Here is a 21,184-nt window from a genome sequence, read left to right as displayed (position 1 = left end):
CCCTCCCCGCGGCGGGGGAACGGGCGGCGGGGCCGACGCTGCTCTCCCACCCCCGCCCCGGCCCCACCTGCCCGGACAGAGCCCGCTCAGCGGCGGCCGCCCGTTAATTGGATCAAGGGCCCGGCGGGGGGGCAGCCTCGCCGCTACCGGAGCGCCCCGGGCCGGACCCGCCCCGGCGGGAGCTGCTGGAGGCGGGGCGGCAGCCCCCGTGTCCCGCGGCTGAAATAGGGGCAGGGCCCGGCCGGCTCCCAGCCCAGGTGGCCGTTCGCTGCCGGTCGCGCCGCGCCGCCTGTGAGGTAAGCGGCGGGGTCAGCCCTGCCGGGCTGCGGCTCCCCGCTGCCGGACCTGTTCCCCGTGGGGCGCCGGGGGTCCCGGCGCGGAGCCCGGCTCGGGAGGCGCTGGCAGCTGCGAGGGAAAAGTTTCCTCATGGAAAGGGGGCGGGGGGGAGGCGGCGCCCGGCGGCCGCTGCCCGCGGGCTGGAGGGGAGCGGGAGGCGGCTGGGCTCGGCTGGGCGCGGCGCGGAGACCCCCGGTAGGGCGGCGGGGCCGGGAAGGGCGGGGGGGCCGCGGTCCCCGGCAGGTTGCTCGCGGGGGGGCTGGGGCAAGCTCCCGAGAGAGCTGCGGTCCCTCGGCGTGCCTTACAGCCTCGACCTTCGCCGAGCGGCCGGGAGCCGGCCCGCCGCTGGGGGCCGCGGGGGCAGCCCTCCCCCCGGGGCCAGCGCCTCCGCTCCGCGGCGGGGACAGGGGCCCCTTTGTGCCGGGGCCGCCTGGAGCCGCTTCCCGCTGAAACCGGAGCCGCGGGCGCTGGCAGCGCTGTGGCCCCGGGGGCAGCGCGGCTTCCCGGGGCGAGGAGCCGCGCTGGGGCCCTGGCTCGGGGGGCTGCACCCGCTTTGTGCCGGGGCGGGGGGCGTGCTGCCGGGCGCTGAGCCGGGCTCCCGACGGCTGGAGCGGAGAAACGGCAAAAGGGGACGAGCCGTGGCCTTGCTCGTCCTCGTCTTCCCTTCTGGGGGCCGGGAGCAGCCCCGGTGGCCGGGAGCGGGGCCGGCCGAGGCTGCCGCCCGCCGCCGTGTGGGCTGGCCCCGGTGGGCTGCTGGGTTCCGCGCCCCCCGGCCCGGGGCAGGGGCCGCTGGTGAACACGCAGCGCGTTAGCGGGCCCCGGCAGCCGGTCTGTCACTTGTGGCTGCGTGCGGGGGGGAGCCGCCGTCCCCGCAAAGCCATCGATAAGTGAAACTAGCGCGGCCCAAACGCCTTAACCAGTTTCCCCACTTTCTGTGCCAGCTCTGCGTTCTTTGCCTGCTTCGGTTCTTCAGGCTTGGCGTTTGGTGGCGAGGGGACGGCTAGCTGGCCAACTGGGGATGCCTGCTGCTGGCCCTAGGAAGCAGCCTGGCCTTTCTGTTACCCAACTGCTGCTCCCGACCCCCTGAAACGGGAGACAAGCCTCTCTCCCCTCCAAATCAACCGCCGCTCTAATTTGCACGCAGGAATTTCTGATACGAGGGTAATTGATTGCAGTATGGAACCATAGCAGAGCCTCCCGCTCCACCCTGGAATTCAAATGTCACCAAGAAGTCACTAAGCTTTAGGATGACTCAAGTCGCTCTGGGTGCGTAATGGGAGCAGAATGCACCCTTGCCGCGTGTGGGCTAAAATGACAGGGTCCGGGTGTCCTTGCGCCAGGTGTGAGCTGGTCTCTGGGTGGGGACACGGTGGAGCTTCTCCCTGTGCCTTGCGTAACCGGGCACATTCCTTTGGGCAGGGATTCACCTTTCTGTGAAGCACACAATGCGCTTTGTGGGTGACGGAGCCTGTTCTGCTTTCACCGAGTTTTGTGTTATTAATGGTATTTCACTAGAAGTTCCCTAAAATATTTACTGGATTGTCCTTTGAGTTGCAGCTTGGAACAGGATGAATGCATGAGCTGGATCAGCTGCTTGCTGCCCTCCCTATTCTGTGCCTGCTGTATTGTATTGCTTTATTGGCTTTTTTCCTTCTTTTTTTTTTTTTCTTCTGACCTATGAGTTTGAGCATCTCTGGCTTGCCTACACTTGTTCAACTGAAGACTGTCTTCTCCTTTTTGGGCTGTAAAAAGCAATAATTTCAGTGTGTAACCTATGTGTAGGCCTGAGAACAACTGCCCACCTGGAACGCTGTTATCAAACGTCAGTGAGTGAGTAAGGATTGTGTGTGACTGGGCTGTGTCAAAATGCTGCAGGTCCTTGGCAGACTGTGTGTAACCAAGTCACAAAAACCTGAAAATCTTAGGGACCCAAACTGATTTCTTCTTCACAGGACAAATGCTGGTGCTTTTAGTCATTCTGGGTTATTGTGGATTTTACAAGAGCTAGCCTGAATCTTCTGGGCTTTCCCTGGATGATCACAAGTTTCAAAAAAATTTAAATACATAGACACACACACATATATATATATATCTTCTTTAAATTCAGCGATACAGTCAGGTATATTTGTAACATGACTGTTGTTCTTAGGAGATGCAGAACTGGTGAGAACCACACCAGGGGCAACATGAGCTCCTGTCACAGCTCATATGGTATCACTGAGCACGGTGGATACGCTGTTCTTTATTCTGGTCATCTTGGGGGGTAGAGATTATTCAGTTGTTGTTTGAACTGTTTGGTCTGTGTTGTGGCTGGCATCCAGGAATTGAACTGGGACCTCAAAAGCTAAAAGTATCTGTCTGTAGCCTGAGTGGAAAAAGCAATGCTCTTGATCAGAAATCATTAATAAACTGCCTCTATTTTTGCCATCAGCTGATCGGCGATGTGTGAATTTGGGCTGCTCTTGAGAGTTCAGTGGGAAATGCCTAAACAATAGGAGAGCTGTTTAAGCCCTTTGAGGGACTCTTATCTTTTTAAAACATATTTTCTGATCAGGCAAGCTATTTTGCTGCTAGTTACTCAGCATGGTGAGTGTAGAGGCTACTGTGTGACAGGGAACTGTGTCAGATTAAGATATTAAGGCTTTTTTTCCCCTAGTCTAAAGCTTTAGTGGTTGGGACAGAGAACAGTGACTACTGTATCAGGAAGCTTTCGTGAAGAATTTGGGATTTTGCTCTTTGAAGAGTAACAAAAGAACTTTGCATCCTCGGAGGATTTAAGAAGTTGTTCAAGAGGTAGCTTTTTGCCACTACCTTGTGGCATGATGGCCCCTGTAATTTAACATCCAAATGCTCTCTGACTGTCTGGGCACAAGTTTTTCCAGAAGCGCAGAGTGCAATGTCAATGCAGAGAGCCCAGTGCATCCTCTGCTGTGATCATCTAGCCTTGTTTCCGTGACTGGTATGTTAGTTTCATGTTCCTTCAAGCTGGAATGTGGGCTGAAGCTGGGCGCTGCTATAAGGCAATATGTGTGACTGGCATCCTAATCATATTTCAGCCTTCTGTGGTTTTCCTCGCTGTGAATGGTGCAATGGGAAAGAGCCTTTCAGACTTGTGATGGTCAGAATTTGTGTGTTAAATCTAGTGGCTGTCGCTGGGCATTGTAGTTTGTTGAAGAGGCATGTGAGAGATCTCCATGGCACCGGGGGCCTGGATCCAGAGGCATTAGAGGCTTGTGGAGGATTTTGTGCTTTCTTAGTAGGTGACTATGGTAGGGCTCTGTTTATCGTGACCTGTCAGTAAGTTTTTCCAGGCTAGAGGAGTTAGAATTGCTGCAGGCAACCCACAACTAACAGTGTTGGCAATCCTTCAGCCTCCTCAGTCCCGTCCATGCTATGAGCTTGCCCACGCTATCTCCCTCCTGTTTGCAGGAAGATACTGTACCTTCCTCCTGGGCTGCTGGGGTCACGGTCAGTCTTCTCAGCTGCCTATAGACGATACCTGTTGACAATAACTTCCCTCCCTTTCCCAAATCCCTGCTGCCGAGCCAGACCTCTCTGGCTTCTGAGAGTGCTGAGCTGCACCAGCTGCAGCATTGCTGGGCAGAACTCGGAAGCAGGCATGCTGCCTGTCTCTGACAAGGGCAAGAAGCTTTCATGGAGGATTGGGAGAAGATTCAACAGATTTCACTTTTTGAATGATTCTAGGTATTTATTTTTGCTTCTTGGTGTTCTCAGTCAGCTCCTCCTTGTACTAGGACTGCTGACCTGTGGAAGCCTGTGTGAAAGCTTGTTGACTCCAGCAGGCTTCTACCTCAATGCAAGCAAAAAAACAGGGTTATGAGCTGTGGGATGGAAGCTGCATCAGGAAGCCATTGGGGGGAAATAAAGCCCACTGGATTGCTCTATTTGTGCCTTCTGTTTTCAGAAAGCCTTCCAGCATTCTTTCCTCACAGGTCAGGCTGAGTCCTGAGGATCAGAAGCTGAGGTCGTTGCTTTGAGCGATGGGCCAAAAAAGCAGATGACATTCCAGTGATGCTGAAAAGTTGAAATCTGTCCTGTAATGTGTGCCCTTTGGGCTGACTGTCCCATTTGCTTGTGTTCTCCTGGAATCTTCTGGATAACATCTGGGATATGAAGTAATTTATATTAATAGTCCTGTTTTTCAGCTTGAGATTCAAAAATTTATTTGAAGAAGCACTACTGATACCAAAGAGCAGATTCTGCGCAGATAGTATGAAAGTAGATAAAAGTTGCTCCATGACATACAGGATAATGAACTTCAAGAAGAATGCATGAAGTATAAAATGCTGCGGTCCAGGCCAGTTCCTAATGGCTGCCCAACTTCAACCATGTTATCTGTGTGTACCTCTGGGAAATCTGTCAGAAAGGCACATGAGTGGCTTTAGCAGTGGAAAACCTACAAAGTGATTGAATCTGCCCAACTCTTCTTGAGGCAGGAGATGCTACGAAGGGAGTCTTAAGTTACTGAATGCTCTCTCAAGTCTACGGAGCAAACGATGCTTTCTTTTAACATGCCGGGTCCCATAAAAGACATAAAAGAAATACAGTACTTTGAATTCACTGGCCATATGATTGCCACACCCTTGGTCTGAATGACAAAAGACTTGCCAACTCTATCTCCCACTCCCCCTACCTCAGAAGACAGCTAATGGAAAAGGCAACAATTGGTAAAATGAAGCCAGAAGTTGCAGAACTGCAGCTGGGTTGCAAAACCACAGGGGCTTCCAAATGGGAGGAAGGGCTCAAGAAGGCTGACTGGAGACATCTGACTACTGTGCAGTCTAGTGAAGCAAGAAACCACCAGAAGCTCAGTGTTAGAACAGAGCTAACGGGCTTGTGGCTCCTCTAAAGGTTGTTTGAGCCCATTGATTGCAGGTCTGCTTCATTAACATTTCTTAATGCATTCAAGTAAACTTGATCCCTGCTCTGGGCGTTGTAAGGTGATTCAATCACAGAAGGAGAATACTCCATTGACAGGGTCTTACAGGAGTTTGCTTCCCTCTGCCCCCAGCCACAGGAAACTCCCCCAGTCACCACCTTACACTGTTTCTCTCTTCTCTCTTCTCTTTGCTCAGGGTTGGATGAGGCTGGGGGATTTTTGTTCTTGTTTGGATCACTGCTGTTCATGTAAAGATCTGAACAAAAAAAACCTTCCAACCAGGCTTTGAGTAAAGAAGTGGGTGGACAGGCTCAGCCTGTGATGAGTTACCTTCACCACGTTATAGGCAGTGGTGTTACAGTGCAGAAAAACGTTAACAGGTGAAATATAGATTATATCCTGGAAAAACTGTCCGCAATTCAGTGCAGATTGAGACTGCTGTGGAGAGGGGTATAATAGCTTTTGGCTGGAGCTTTAAACACCTGTTTATCAGTGATTTGGGAAGAAATAGTTTCCAGTTGTTTGGGATACCTTCTGATTAAAAGGGAAGTGCTGATGGCATGTGTTTGCTGGCAAGCTTGGTGTTTGGTTGCAGAGAATGATGCAGCAGGGTAGACAGTACCCTGGGAAGTACCCAGTGTGGAAACAAGTGGAGAGGCTCAGTGAGTGGGACAGTAGAGATTACAGGTTCTCAACATGTGCAAGAGTTATAAACCTTGCCCTGAGAAAAGGGTGAGACAATGACTGTGAGGACTGGGAACTGGGCATGCCTGACTACTGTGTGGAACGGGAGCTGTGCTGTTATTAGCTTACAGGGCTAAGAAGGGAGGGTACTATAGTGTTTTTTCTGGTAGCTCGGATGTGTCTTCTTATTAAGCTATCTACAGCTCCTGGTTGTAGCTGCCTGTTAAATACAAGACACAGCATACTTGTCAAGGTTATTCCAGTAACCATTTGGAACATACGAAGTGAACGTGACCTGTTGCCCTGTTAAGAGTATGGTACCCTATGATCCAGCACTGATTTCCTCTCTCCTTCAACCTGGTGGATATTGGAGATTATTAATCATTTTTTTCATAGTTTTTCCCTAGTTATTCTTCCTAACACAGACCTTAATAGCCCAATACATTCCTTCATTAACACTGTCTCATACTGCTGTGTTAACCAGGGTAGATTTGTGTTCCCATAATACTACAGACCTCCTACATCGTACTGGAAAAGAAAGCAATTTTTTTGCTTTTCTTGGTGAAACGATTTCTACTTGATAAAGCTATGTCAGTCAGGAATGTTAACCCTTAGATCAGCAGCAATGTGTTGGTAGAAGCCTGCCTTGTAGCCTTGGCCTCTGAGAACCTGTCAGGGAGCAGCTAATAAATGCGGAAACTATTTAATTTTGCATGGACATTTTGAAAACAGCTTGGGGTAGCACACAGGGGGATTGCCCATCTTCAGTACGTTAGCTTGGTCTGAATGTGAGGATGGCCGGTATAAAGAAGCTGTGGTCTGAAATAAGAGTAACAAAGCATCATGTAGACTCAGGAGCGCAGCTCTTGAGTGGAAGAGGATCTTGTCTGCATTTTAGTACTTCGGTATAATCACGGAGAGCTTTGCTAGTGGGCAGCCGCATGATCTCCAGAGAATCGTTGTCTGTGAGATGGGCTCCTGTTACAGGCCTGCACGTAGCCCAAGTGACCTTTGTGTGTAGTTACTGTTCTGCCTGATGTCTCTGACCTCTCCCTGGCGGGAGAGATCAGCTGAAATCTTGCTCGAAACTGCATTAGGCGGCCCTGGCAGGCTTCAGTCCTTAGGGAGCGGCTGGGAAACACTGGCTTTTAGTCCCTGTCCCAGTCAGGTGACTCTACCGAGGGTGTGACCAGAGCTATAACTATCTCCAAAGGAAGTTTGGGAGGATCTTGTTACTCAGCATCCTCTCTAGCTGTAGTGAAGAACTGCCCTCCCTTCAGAAAGGTGAGTACACCTGTAAATATCAGTCCTCCTATATAACGTGCTCCAGGCGAGCACGTTACTGGGCATCGTTACAGCCACTGGTTCAGAGCTACTGGCTGTGCACCTCCAGAGATGCTGGGGCTGGAAAGGACACCTTGGCACATGCTCCATTTCATTCTCTCCATCAGGGACCTTCCTAGAGCTGCCATACCAACAGCAATCCAGTTCATTACACTGCTGGAGTCTTGTGGAACCTCCCAGCTCCAGCTCTCTAGTTTCACAACAAGTTAACAGGAATAAAAAAAAAGGATTTTCATGTCTTTTTTTTTTTTTTTCCTGTAAGGAGAGGGAGACTGTCATCCTTTTGTGTATTTGGATTGTTCAGATTAAAAATGTTTATTTGCAACCTACACCAGAAGTGCCCTGGAGTGAAAACCGCACCACTGCCTGCTATACAGAAAAGTGACTCTAGGACTCAGATTGGCCTCAGAAATCTCGCATTGCTGCATTGTGGTGTAAGTTGTTGTCTTGAGGTGGAAATTAGGTAGTAGCAGCCCATTCCCGATTAAAACTCTGGCTTAGCTTGGCTTTAACACCTATATAGAAACTGGTCCAAAATAAAAACATCTCTATTCTATTACTAATAAATATAGCTCAGCTTGTTCCTACATGTGTCTGCATCCCGTGTTTGCTGTTGCACTTGCGAAAGGGCAGAGGAGTTGGGCAGAAGCTGTTGCTGGGGGTGAACTCCTGCAGGGCTGCATGTACCAGTCCTTTCAGCATTCGTAGAGTTCAGAGGCTTGTTCTTGGCAAGCTTAGGAACACAGTTGCTCACAAGGAGTCTCAGGAGGCAGTCGAGCAATGCACAGAAGCGATGCCTTGGGCATTTAGAGGCTGGAAGTATTGGAGTGTGGTGTAGAGGGAAGAGGATCTCTGTGGTTTACCTGCCTTAGGGAAAGGTTTCTGAAGCGGAGAAGAGTGATTATTACTGTTCGGTCTAGAAGTTTTATTTGTGGGTCAGGGCCCTGTTGTACTCGTGTTGTGCAAACATGAAACAAAAAGATGTACCTTGCAGTGCATTGCCAGGTTCACACTTGTTTTGAAAGGGAAGGTTTTAGCCTGGCACCTGGGTCTGAGGGCAGGGATCTGTGGTCTGAGATGTGTGACTGACTGGAGTAGGGGTGAGATTAACAACATGGTTAAAGGTGGAAGCAGCTCTGCTGTGACAAGCCCTCTGGCATTTCCCCAAGTGGAGCTTTGTACAAGTGAGGCAGTCGTGAGCCGTTCTACCTTTCTGCAGCTAAAGACCGAGAGACATATTTTTAATAACTTAATAGGGAGTTGGTAGCAGGTGTGGCCTAATAAACTAAGTTGTCATAAGTGAGAGCAGGTATTTGGGGGAAGGAAGAACCTTTTCTAACACTACTAGCAGAAAGGGTTGTACCCCTGCAGAAATCTCATTTATGTGGTTCAGTTTGTCTGCCTGATGTTGCTGGTTGTGGTGGTGCCTGTGATGCCCTCATCTGTAATCCTGCAAGGTGTGAAGTGAATGGACATGTAATCACTCTCTCCTTCCTCCTGCAGAGACCTTCTCTTGCAGGAGCTGCAGCAAGGTCTCAAGTAGCTCTTAACTGTGAGAGCTGGAAGTGGGAAGGCGGGGATAAACGTTCCTTTGCCCTGCAAATATAATTTGCTAGATAGTCTCCTCTTAGCAGAGATGGCAGTGGCATCTGAAGGAGTCTGTTCAGTGGTGCTGACCCAGTATAACTCCAGCTATATTGCTCATACTCCACAGGCTCTGCCAGCCCTCCTGAATCACATGGTGGCTCCTGCTATATCAGCCTACCCACAAGGTAGCCCTTGTCATCTCTGCTTTGCTGTACAACAGCCTCCAGGCTTTGGCATGTATAACTCGTATATATTTGTTCTTCCTGGCAAACTCGGGTTTTCCCTGGTCGTAAGCTCTTGGTGGCTCACAACACACGCCATGTTTCAGGAATAACTAGGCGTGAAGGGGTGGAGTGGCCATCTATTTGATCTTCAGGGCTCAGGGTGACAGCAGCAGCTGTTCTTCAGCCCCTGTGTGCAGTACCGAGTAGATTCCCTATGTCTGCATGCAGATCCAATTTGATCTGCTGACTGACATGGGCTCGTGCAGTATGTAAAGTCCAGAAAAAGCCTGGTCCTCCTTGTTCTTTGACCTTTTTGCTTCTACCAGGCTGGGTTTTTCTGGACTTCTATAAAGTCTGTACAACTGCTACGGAAATATGTGCTTGACTGGCTGCTACTCGGGTCATGGAGATTAGCCTGTAGAAATGTTATACTACTTTATTGTATTCTCCCACCTAGCTACTATGTCGATGACTACGGTACAGCCTTAAGCTGTGGAACACTTTGCGACATGGTATCATGGATACTGGGAACTCATGTGGGTTCAAAATCAGATTGGAGAAATTAGTAGAAGTGAAATTCTTTGAGTGTTACTAAATTCATAGGTGCCACATCCAGCTCGGGAAGTTCCTGTCAACAAATGGTTAGAAGCTTGGAGAGCATGCAGGGAGGCATCATGTATGCTCGCTCTGTTCTCCAAGCGAGGGAAGGTATCTGCTCTTGGCTGCTCTCTACAGAGGCTATGAGGCTACGGGAACCCTTCGTCTGATCCAGCACAGCTACTATTATGTTTCAGAGCCTGTTGATCTTTGTGATAGTAAAACTAGTTATTTGGGTTTGTAATTCCTCAGAAAATCGTAGGTATGGCTCAAATTCGAACATGGGAACTGCAGGAAGAATGGATTTGAGGGTTTGGATTATTTATTTTTTTTTGCTTGACTGTCCCTCAAATGAACAAGCACGCTCTGACACACAACAGCTTTCCGCGTTTACCCCCAAATCCTAGCGCTGTGTAGCCAGCCCGAATTGGAAACCAGAGATGGAAGGCATGTTTGTGATTCACTGCTTCCTGATAAAGTGGGGATGGGAGTGTGGTGTGGAAAAAGTGACACGGCCTTCATCTGTCATATCTAATTGATCTATGTCTTCACTGGGAGAAAGAAAAAAAGGATCTGGGGCAGTTTTAAGTATACTTTTACACAACTTTTACGTTCATGAAGTTTTTTAATCTTGGCAATTTCAGGAATGTTTGGTCTGGTTTTACTGGGGAGGCACTAGGAAGTCTTAGAAGGTTTATGATGAGCTATATAACCTTTTATCCAGTGACCTGGATCATGCAAAAGTGTCCCAGTTCTTCTCCAGTCCCACCAAAGGTTACTAGTCTGTTTGTGGTAACCCAGTCCACTTCTCTTTCCTCCTATTTTCTTTCACTCCTCCTCCAAAACTGTCTTAATGTCTGGCTAAAAATTCTACTCCCAGGTTTTTCAGTTTCTTCTCTCGGCTGTATTAACTCCCAGTTGCCCTGACCTTCCAGCCTAAGCCGAACGGACATTAGGGACTGAGAAAAAGGGTTTTTTGCTTGTCTGTTTTTAAAATACATAGACTTTTGAGATTGAAGTAAGTCTCCAGGGAAGTGAATGTGAGGTAAACAAAAAATGCTTCTTTCTGCCCTTGTGTCCCTTAGCCTCTGCAGGCCTTTTACTTCCCTTTCCTCTGTGAAAAGTTGATGACAGTTACCTACACCATAATGGCAAAATAAGAATTATTTCTAAGAACGTGATGGGGACAGTGTACAGAACCAAGGGACAAACAGGCTCTGCTGGTAGCAAGCCGCAGCCTGTCGGGCAGTACTAGGGGCTGTGCTACTAAAGGAGTGTAGGCTTCTAGCCCGGAATATGCATTCTTGTGGGTTATGGCTTTGTTTTTTACATGTAGGGTTATCAAGTCCTTAGTCTGGTGTATCAATCTTCTTTATTAAAAAGGGACTGGAGGAAGCGTATGTGTGTCCTTCCCTTTTTCTCCCAGAGCCAGCTATGTGTAAAGGTGCGTGCAGCGGTGCGTGGGGGTGGTGGGGTCTGCTAACCTGGCCGCTGTACGGTGAAGGGGGACCAGGCCCCATGTACGGTCCCTGGGGAGCCTGCTTATTTTAGGCCATTCTGGCCCGAGCTGTTCCCTTTGCTCAGCTGTTGTGATGCTACCTTTCCCGCACAGTGCTGTCATGCCGCCCCAATGTTTCTATTTAAACTCTCTCTGGGGCTAGATCTTGTGACACAAGGATTTGGCATCTCTCCTACGTGCTGGAATGTGGCATCTCAGGAGGCACAGTGGCTGCAGCTGCTATATCAGAGGGTACTCCTCCTAGTAGCTGGCAGAAGGGGGACACCCCTGGGATCGCAATGCATCAGAACAGACAGCATCCCTGCAAAGGAGCAGCAGTATCTAACTGTGTCCATCTCTGTCTCCTCCAATCTTTTTCACAGTTTGAAGAGCTCAGGACATACTTGCCAGCTGCCCACCGCTCCCCTGCGGCGTCTCACTTTCAGCTTTCAGGTATGTGGTTACCACGGACAGGAGTAGAGTTGTGTGCCCTGGAGGCACAGAAAATAGCTTTGCAGCCTGCTGACAAATGGTGGGGAGGGACAGGGACAGCCTGTGGCATGGGTGGGGGTATTCTTCAGGTTTCAAGGTTCATGCACCTGACAGCTTGCTTCAGTGATGGGAATTCAGCACACTCAGCCTTCTGCAGAAACCCAAGAGGAGCAGCATTAATGTGCTTCTGACACTCTGCACGGGATGTAACGTGACAAACGGAGCCAAAGTGTTTCCAGGGGAAATGCAGGGAATTCCTGCAGTCTGTGTTGGGGTGCTTCACGGTGTGGCTCATGCCACTGAGAAGGATTTGCAGGAGGTGGGAGATGTGGACTCTTGACCTGATCTTCCTCCTTTCTGCTGTGTGCTCTGTGGGCTGGCAGAATGAGCAGATACCTCTCTGGGGTGTGAGGGAAGCTTTTTATAACTAGGAATGTGCAAGAGGAGAAGTGGCAGCAAAGGACGTCTATGCTGCGTTAACCCAGGCTTGCCTTGAATGGAGCGGGTTTGTGTGCGAGCGACTGGGCTTGGGCTGTTCTCCATTACTCTGTCTCTGTCCTGCACAAAAGCAACCCTGAACCTCTCCCCCAGAAAATCAGAGTCTTGCACCGCGTCGGGAACAAACTGGCAGTGCAGATTAGCACGGGGGAATGAGACAACAGAGGACGAGAGGAACCTTTTACCTTCTGGCCTAGATTTTGAGCTTAATGCAGTGAGAGAGTTGAACATAATGAAAATGCCAGCTCTACAGGGATGTTTCTAGGGAAGCGGTGCTGCTGGGCATTTGGCATGTGTGCTGCAGTGCCATTTGGCTGGGTATGCCCCAGCATGTTTCTGTAGTTCTGCTCAAGCCCAGCTCAGCTGGTGGGCAGCTTATCAGGCTCCTCCCCATTCAAGACATGCCTGCCTGCTGACTGCTCAGCCTTGTTTTCTCCAGTCAGTGGTTGTAATCCCATAATCCTGAGTCATACTGGGAAGCTAGAGCCATCTCCATTGACAGAAGACTTATTTAAAGTCTTTCAGGGCAGACTTCAAATAGCTTTAGCTACCTCCAGTTTCTGTAGCTTTTGCTACCCTATTGAGGGCCTTGGTGAAGAAAGGAATGTCAGCAGAGATGTCTGGTGCTGCTGAAGGATGTTGGATTCTCTATCATCTCTGGTATCTGTATTGCTGGGGTTTGGCAAGGTTGTCCTCCTCAGCACGCCTTCCCCGTGTGCTACAGGCCTGCCAAGGAGGCTGGCTGTCCGCAGGGAGGGAGGAGGCATCTCAGGGCATCTCTGCTGGGTCTAGCCATCTGCCGCTGGAGGTGCAGCGATGCCTGTACTTGCCTGCAGGGCAGTAAATTGGGCTCCCCCAGCTCCAAGAGTCATGGAGAACTGTACTCTCTGCAAAGGCTCAGCCAGTGCTATGTTAGAAATGACTTTTCTCTCTTCTCAGCTTAACTGAAATCTGCAAAAATTCTCTGCTGCAAGAAAAAGGGGGTGATGTCATCAGAAGATGATGCTGGCGGGGAGGCTCCTGGGGGCAGTTTCTGGGAGGTAAGGAAGGGTAACTGGAGTCTGATGGAGGTACAAATGTCTTCTTACCTCCCACCAGTGGAATTAGGGGGTTGAGTTTTCTGGTTCTCTGGGTGGCGTGTTGCTCTTGGAGTAGAAGGGAGGAACCCTGGGGATGTTCAGTAACACACGGTGTGTTACTGCAGGGAGGAGGTGACCCTTTCTTCCACAGATGCTGTGGAATCAGAGTTCCTTGTTCAGCTGACGCTGATCTGAGCTGTGAGAGGCAAGCAAAGCATCTCGGCTTCTTCCCTCCACTGCTATGTCTTCCTGAGAGAGTGCCAGAGAAGGGTCTGAGCCCAGCTGCTGGCTTTGGAAGGGACTGTGCTCCCTCTGATGTGATGGTTGACCTGCTGCTGTCTGTTCTGAAGGAATACAAAATCCAGTACAGTATAAATGATGATGTGTGAAATTTCAGGCTGGAAACTACAGGCGGACGGTGAAACGTGTGGATGATGGGTACCGGCTCTGCAATGACTTAATCTCCTGCTTCCAGGAGCGAGCCAAGATAGAGAAGAACTATGCCCAGCAGCTAACAGAGTGGTCCCGTAAGTGGAGGACCAATGTGGAGAAAGGTAAAGTTGACAGGTTGGACTGGGAGCAGGATGCAGTCATTGCACTCTTCTTTGAGTGCTATCTCTTACTGAGGTGATGCTGCTTCCTTGGGGACAGGTTTCCCTTCTCCAGGAAAGGGGTGACTTACTTGGGGGTGTCTCTTTTGTGTGTGTATGTCTGTTTCTGTAGCCAGTCCTCTGGTTCACTTGGAGAGGTGTTCTCTACATTGTTAGCCATTTGGTTAAAAAAAAAAAAAAGTCTGTTTGTTTAGTTTGGCAAGTCCTTGGGCAGTCCAAGTCTTAAATTAAGCTGCAGATCTCCCCTTTTACGGATGGCTTGGCTGCCTCTCCTCCTCCAGTCACAGATAACTACTAACGCTGTGATTTAGTGGCAGTGGGCTTGAACTGATAGCATCTCCCAAAGTAATGGGAAACAGTGGGACACGTGCCCCAGAGGACCTTCTGGTGAAGCAGAAGCTTAGCTTCAGTCATGAACTAGTGTTGCTGTCTGTCCTGAAGCTGAGGCCGGGTCTATGAAGAGAATTTCCTACAGAAACTTTCTCCTAGCAGGCACCATCTGGGACAGCTAAGGCTGCCCAGGAAGAAATGCCGGCCTCTGCCAGCCGTAACAGCCAGTCTGGATGCTGCCTGTGGGGACTGTATGGAGACCGGTCAGTGCTGGCTGACTTGTGTCACGGAGGAGAGTTAAGTGCCTCCATATGAACAGATGTGTGTAGGAGGAAAAGAATTTGTGTTCCCTTCTGTGGGCAGGAGGTGTAAGAGCCCCTCTGGTGCTTGTTCCTGCAGGTCCACAGTATGGTACCCTGGAGAAGGCCTGGCACGCCTTCCTGACAGCTGCAGACAAACTGAGTGAAATTCATTTATGTGTCCGGAACCACCTGGCTGGTGAAGACTCGGATAAGATCAAGGCCTGGCAGAAGGAGGCCTACCACAAGCAGATGATTGGAGGCTTCAAGGAGACGAAGGAGGCAGAGGATGGGTTCCGCAAGGCCCAGAAACCTTGGGTGAAGAAGATGAAAGACGTGAGCGGTGTGAACGGGGAAGGGATAAGGGCAGTCCAGCTGGCTGCCCGAGAGCCACTGGCCAAACAAACTGGGTTTAGCCAGAGTAGCAGAGAATGCCAGAGAGGGAGGGATGTCTCGATGGTCCCTTGTTCTTGGTGGTTTTGTAGCTTCCTTCCCATGTGGGAAGCCTTTGGTAGCAGGCTCTGTATTCCTGCGTGGCAGGTGAGCACTGAAAGAGATCATTCGGAGGGACCTCTTCCCTTTGTAGCATGGTTTAGGAAACGCCGAATCGGCATTCTTGTTAGGCTGTGCCGAAACAATTGCTGCTGACTGCAACAAATGGTAACCTGCCCTTGCTGAGTAATGGAGGACCAACATGGTCAGGATCATGGCTTTCTCTGCATCTTTGTCCTACAGGTGGAGACCTCTAAGAAAAACTACCATGCAGCACGGAAGGAGGAGAAAACAGCCCATACAAGGGAGAACCATGCCAAGGCAGACTCCTCTGTCTCACAGGAACAGCTGCGCAAGTTGCAGGAGCGTGTAGAGAAGTGCACTCAAGAGGCCGAGAAGGTGAGTGTGTGTTGTATGGATGTGGGTCACAAGGATACTCGTCTTGAGGTTTGTAATGTCACTCAGTGAAATGGCTTCTGCTGAAGCCTGCGAGAAAGCGTGAGATCCCGTTGTCTGAGGTTCAAGAGAGTGAGACTGACACTTCAGTGACTAAGTAAGGTGTCTCTGTCTTTGATGTTAGGCAAGATCTAAATAAAACAAAAAAAATAAATAAACAGGGGATTTGTTGTGGGGAATGGGAGCTACAGAGCTGAAGACTTGGCCACCAAAAGTAGCTGGTTTGCCTGCTGGCCAGTGAAAGTGCAGACGACCCTCCTATGGAAGAGGGTGGTGAGGGAGAACAAAGAACTTCCAAGAATATTAGGAGAGCAATGGACTGGGATATCAGCTGTGGGGTTTCTTCTTCTTTCTGTGGTGTATTTATTCAGCAGTGCAGGGGAAAAAAAACAACTTGTCAGTCCCAAGCCAGAGCAGGGTGACTGTCATCATCAAGGCAACACATCTCATCATTGCTGTCCTCCTGGGTCGATACAGTGTAAGGATCAATATGAGAAGATGCTGGAAGAGCTGAACCGCTACAATCCCCGCTACATGGAGGACATGGAGCAAGTGTTTGAAGGCTGTCAGGAAGCAGAGCGCAAGCGGTTGTGCTTCTTTAAGGAGATGTTCCTGAACTTGCACCAGCATCTCAACCTTTCCACCAGTGAAAGGTACCAGCTCTGAGACAGCGGGAATTCCACCAACCTGGGATGCCCTGGGCTCTGGCGGGAGGTACCAGTTGTGGTGTCTGTGAAAGGGAGCTGCCTGCTTGCACCTGCCAGGTCTTGCTCCTTCCCCTTCCAGGTGTGTCTTAGAACAGTCCCTTTAGACTGACCAGTTCTGGGGTGTCTGGTGGTGGACAGTGCCAGGTTCCCCAGCGGGGATTCTTTCTGCCCCTGAACTCTTCTGCTACTGTCCAGTACTGTCCTGTGGATGTGTTTCTATTCCATGAAATGCCTCCATGTTGCTATATGTAATCCCAGTCTGAGGATTGCAGCTCTGTTGCCTTCTAGTATCTATTACACTCATTCTGCCCTGAGTAAAGAGACCTTTTGAGAGATAACGATCACCGTAAGCCCACAAGCTGCCCTAAGTAGGAGTTACATGGGGGAAATAGGTGCAGCCAAAAGTCTTCTGTGCTCCTGTGCTTTTAAGGTGGAGGTACCTAATCTGCGACACCTCCCGGCCTGTGTGCAAGAATGTGCCAGGCTCCTTCAACGCTCACTTGATGAGCTATGCTGAGAGCTGGCAGATGTTTGCCGCTGCACCAAACAAGCCTGTCCCGTTTGCCAAGCTAGCTCTTCTGTAGGGGTGGCTCTGTTCTCCTAGGGTCAAACATATGCTGGTCTAGCATCCTTAATCCTGTGGGATTTCAGATGGTATGTAATTGTGCATGAGGTTACACTCCTCCTTCCTATTTGACTTTTGGGAAACTGCTGAGGGACTTGGTTACTGGTGGTTTTGTCTGTTCCTGGTCGTAGCTTTCATGCGTTGTATCGAGATCTCTACCAAGTCATCATGGCTGCGGACAACCAGGAGGACCTGAAGTGGTGGCGCAACACTCATGGACCAGGCATGGCGATGAATTGGCCTCAGTTTGAGGTGATGTAGCATTCTAGAGTGTATTCTTACTATTTCAGACATTTAGCTGCTTTACTGAAATCAGTGGATTGCTAGTCTTGTGTTGGAAGGACCTTGTCTTTGTTTGACAGGCCCAGGATGTTTGGCTCTTCTAAAACTTCTGTTGTGTTGCAAGCTCTCTGTGCCCAAAGGGACGCGTGCAACCCTGCCAAACAGCAAATACTCTAGCCATCCAGCTGCTAGGTCAAAGAACAGAAGGTGGTGCTCAGGGCCTTGGGACAAGTTCCTAACAGCTCCTCTTGTTGCACCTTGGGATTCAACAGGAGTGAGCCTGCTATGCCAGCAAGGCCCTCTGGCTGACCAGCCCAGCCACAGCTGCAGTATGACCTGGTGTTCTGTCCTTCTGTATTGGTCAGAAAAGATGCACAGTATCGGAGTGGCTTGATGGTGTTACTGCTTTTCCCTGAACAGGAATGGTCCCTTGAAACACAGCGGGCAATCACCAAGAAGGAGAAGAGTGGCAAAATGGCTGACGATGTCACGCTGACCAGCATCTTGCCTACACGAGATGGTGTTGTCTCTCAGACCCCTCTGCAGACAAGGCAAAAGTAAGGGCTGGAGTCTGGGGGACATCAGTCCTGATGCAAAGCACACTCCTGCCTAGGGTCATGAATGAGTTGGATTGATGGCCGTGATCTCTCCCTTAACCTCCTGTCTCTTGCCCATGCCGCTCTGGAAGAGACAATGTAGAAAAAATGGGGTTTAGGGTAGCTGCTTGGTTTTGTTGGGTGATGGGGTTTTTTTTGTCTAACATGTACTGCCTCACAAGGTACCTTCCTTGTACAGATCTTTCCAGTGATGAGACTTGGCCCAGTCAGATGAACGCTGTGTGAGATTCTGGCATGCATTTCCCCAATTCTCCTCCCTCCCACACAGGGTGAGGAGAGTTGTTAGCTGTACTGCTTCCTAAATGGAGGCATTGGATTTTTTTTCCTGGCATGGTGCTGAGTACTTCTTGATAAACCTGGGTATAGCCGCTTCCCTTGCCAGAAGGCAAGCTGGACATCAGGGAGAGCCTGAAGAGACTCATGTCCTACAGTTCCAGCAGCCTTCGTGCTTTTAACTGTGAACTCCTGGCCTAAGTGAACTGGGCAGAAAAAAAGGGGGACCTAGAGATGTCTCAAGGCCACTACTGTGTTTCAGTCTATTGGATTCAGGGGCCCTATTTGCCAATCTACAGGTTTTCCTATCAAGAGGAGCAGAACAGCCTTTTCTATGACAGCCTGAAGGCACCCACCCATGTGAAGTTAGTATGGAATGTAGCCTTTTCAGGGGTTTTCAGGTTCCAGGTGCCTGTCCTCTGCTGCTCTTTCCCTCTGCTCTTTTTCCTGACTTGGAAAACAGCATTCTAGACATCTTTTTGGGATGGGAGACTGCTTTTCCTGTCTGTCTTATTCTTGGCTGGAATAACTCGGGAAACAGCTGGGCTCTCCAGTTAGGATTGGCCTTCCTTGTGTTAGAGGTTCTGCTAGAGTAGGACAAGGTCATGAAGAGTGTGCATGTGGGGAAATATTTTGAGAATGAGTTACCCTCCTGGCCCTCAGGGATGTAATGCTGGGATACTTTTAACCAGATCTAGTATCTCCTGGGATCTCTCCTCCCTGTTGACCTTCGCTTGGCTGTTGGGTTTCTTGCACCTTGTTCTAGGGCACAGCAGTCTCAGCAGGGGAGTCAGGGTGGTGCATGATTCGGGCAGAGGTGGGTGAGATGAGTCTACTAACAACTATCTTGTCCCCTCTCTCCTTCCACATAAAAGCGGAGGGAAGGAAGACATTTCAGAGTGGTCAGATGAGGACACTCCCAAGAAGTGCCTGGATGCCAATGGGCATGAGGAGGACATAAAGGTACCAGGTGTACGGGTACGAGCGCTGTATGATTACACAGGACAGGAGGCTGATGAGCTGAGCTTTAAAGCAGGTACAGAAGCACTAATCTCTCACTAACCTTTTGCTGTCCTCACTCGGGCTGACTGATTGAAACCCTCTTCAAGAACTGGATGTCCCCTTGAGAACTAATATATATTCTTCTTCCCCTGGCCTGACCCATCACCAGCTCCTCTGAGGGGGATGATACACTGGGAAGTCCATCCTGTTCTAGACTAAGGGACAGTGTGAGGTCACGTAAAAAGAGATGCCTTGGTCACAGGGAGAGCAGATCCCAAGTGATAAAACAGATCCTTTTTGCCTCCTCTTAAGGTATTTTATTCTGCATTGTATCTTGAGACTTGTATTAAATGCTTCTCCCTTGTGCCATTGGTACAATAATTATATAGGTGGTCTGGATTGTCCTTTGAAGTAACCAGAATATAGCTGTTTCAGGAGAAAGCTCAGCTCACTGACATGCACCACTGAAGGCAGAGTTCAGCTGGCCAAAACCAGCTATGCGAACTGTTGCTCAAAATGGGCATGTTGAGAGTGGAGATCCTGGCTTGCAGCAGAGGACTGAGCAAGAGAATGCTAGAGCAAACAGACCCTTCCCCTTTCTCTTCCTTCAGTTAAATTTAGTTTGCACGTGCCACCTTCAACGTCAAGAGGACATCTGGATCTTGAGAGTGTCTCTTATTGTGCTCGTTATGAGTCTTACGTGGAATCTTTGTGCTGTACCTCTCCAGAATACACCTGTTTTAAAAGGGCACTGAAGTCCTTCGGAGCAGGGGCTTGTGCCTGAGGCCAATGTCTATGCTGTACTCTTACCATACTAGTAATTGTCCTAACACTAACTTGTTGCTTTAAAGTATCTTGCAATACGGGTGCTCTAGAACTTGACTCTTTGCTCTCTCTTTCTGCCCAGCAGATGTAATGAGGCATGACTGGTTAGCTTCAGTCATCCCCTTTTTGCATCCGCTCTGAGCAGCGTGCACTGGTAGGGCTTAAGCTTAACAGCAGATGACTTTCTTTCTGAACCTCTGCCAGCACGGGATGCGCCTACTGATGCAGTCAGACCTTCCTCTCTGGCAGACGTGTGACCTCCTACTGATGGAGAAGAGGACCTTTCTGCCCCTTCCCAAAGTAGAAGTGGAAAGGTTAAAAGCCTTTCCTGGTCATAGTCTTAGAAATGAGTTTATTCCATGCCTTGCTGGCCAAACCAGACACTCCATCATGGAATAGTCATTTTTGATCCTAACAGCCAGAGCTTATCAGCCTCTTAAATTTCCTTCCCACCTGCTACAGAGGAGGTGCTGAGAAAGAAACCTCTGAGATCCTTCTGATCTCTCAGACTTGTAAGCATGTTCCTCTGGGGGAAGGAAAGCAGGCAGAAATACAGGGCACAAAAATGTCTGATGCTGAACAGTAGAAGTGAAGGTCTGCCTTTGAAGTTCCTTGGCCCAGGGGTGGTACCAAGCACAGCTATTGAAGAGGTCAGCAGCTCTGGCTCTGATTTAACTGTGCAGTACGAGACAGAGTGCCATAAGAGGAGAAAACTGGTGATAAGAATAACTCATTGGGCTTTTTATCAGCTCCTCTGAGGTGGGGGAAAAATGCCGCGCTACTTTTCTCAAGGCTGCTTCCTAATAATTGGTTTTGCTTTTAGGTGAAGAATTAATGAAGATTAGTGAGGAAGATGAGCAGGGCTGGTGCAAGGGCCGACTCCTCACTGGCCAAGTTGGACTCTATCCTGCTAACTATGTTGAGAAGGTTGGATCATGATTGCTGCTGCCCTGCCAGTGTCTCACAGCTGTGTCAGCATCTTCTGCAGAGGTTACTGGGTCACTGCTGGCCCCACTCCACCTCTGCAGTAAATCCAGCAACTTCTGGACTTTCAGGGCATGTATTCCATGTAACTAATGCTTCATTTTAAATGCCTAAACCTGTAGGGATTTTCTAATAAATAAACAAGGATGAGTAAAGACCTCTCTGCCTGTGAGCACTATAGGAGTGCAGAAGGGAACAGATCCTCTTGACTTGCACTCAGCGAAAGGAGATGTGACACATGCAACTCTGCTTTCTCTGTTTTTGAAGACTTGCTTGGCCTCAAGGCACATGCGTCCATAGGGTGGTGGGGTCTGCCCTTCTCCCAGGCTTCCTGTTCAAGGAACTTAGATGTGCAGGGTAATAGGGAACTTAGAGCATTGCTTCCCCTTTTGGCTCAATCAAGCTGACTGGCAGGGAGCTATTTATTCTCCCACATCTTTCA

At 49.7% G+C, this 21,184-nt stretch overlaps 2 protein-coding genes across 6 annotated transcripts in view; one reads left to right on the top strand and one right to left on the bottom strand.

Moving 5' to 3' along the window:
• DDB2 (damage specific DNA binding protein 2) overlaps nucleotides 1-21,184 on the bottom strand; it is a 48,969-nt gene that overhangs the window by 18,258 nt on the left and 9,527 nt on the right. The window contains exon 1 of one of the 2 annotated variants that reach the window (XM_080395758.1): nucleotides 68-86. The exons of the other annotated variant lie outside the window; for it this stretch is intronic. The gene's annotated coding sequence lies outside the window, so the exon portion shown is untranslated. Of the gene's footprint in view, nucleotides 1-67; nucleotides 87-21,184 lie in introns of those variants that run through there. 2 annotated transcript variants of the gene reach the window in all.
• Nucleotides 179-20,900, top strand: PACSIN3 (protein kinase C and casein kinase substrate in neurons 3). 4 transcript variants are annotated; one of them, XM_080395767.1, is made up of 12 exons: nucleotides 179-296; nucleotides 11,554-11,623; nucleotides 13,100-13,200; nucleotides 13,637-13,793; nucleotides 14,580-14,815; nucleotides 15,215-15,370; nucleotides 15,905-16,080; nucleotides 16,891-17,011; nucleotides 17,462-17,598; nucleotides 18,231-18,296; nucleotides 18,807-18,967; nucleotides 20,582-20,900. In XM_080395767.1, exons 3-12 carry the CDS (start codon nucleotides 13,147-13,149, stop codon nucleotides 20,695-20,697), a joined length of 1,380 nt encoding a protein of 459 aa, XP_080251893.1. In that variant the 5' UTR covers nucleotides 179-296; nucleotides 11,554-11,623; nucleotides 13,100-13,146; the 3' UTR covers nucleotides 20,698-20,900. The 4 variants fall into 4 exon arrangements, with proteins under 4 accessions (XP_080251893.1, XP_080251896.1, XP_080251894.1 ...); XM_080395768.1 differs by lacking the exon at nucleotides 179-296 and adding an exon at nucleotides 448-531; XM_080395769.1 differs by lacking the exon at nucleotides 179-296 and adding an exon at nucleotides 836-1,602.

Source organism: Falco punctatus, assembly GCF_963210335.1.
Source record: "Falco punctatus genome assembly, chromosome: 7".
Lineage (NCBI taxonomy): Eukaryota > Metazoa > Chordata > Aves > Falconiformes > Falconidae > Falco > Falco punctatus.
The sequence above is the reverse complement of the archived record's forward strand: the minus strand, read 5'-3'. Positions and strand labels throughout refer to the sequence as shown.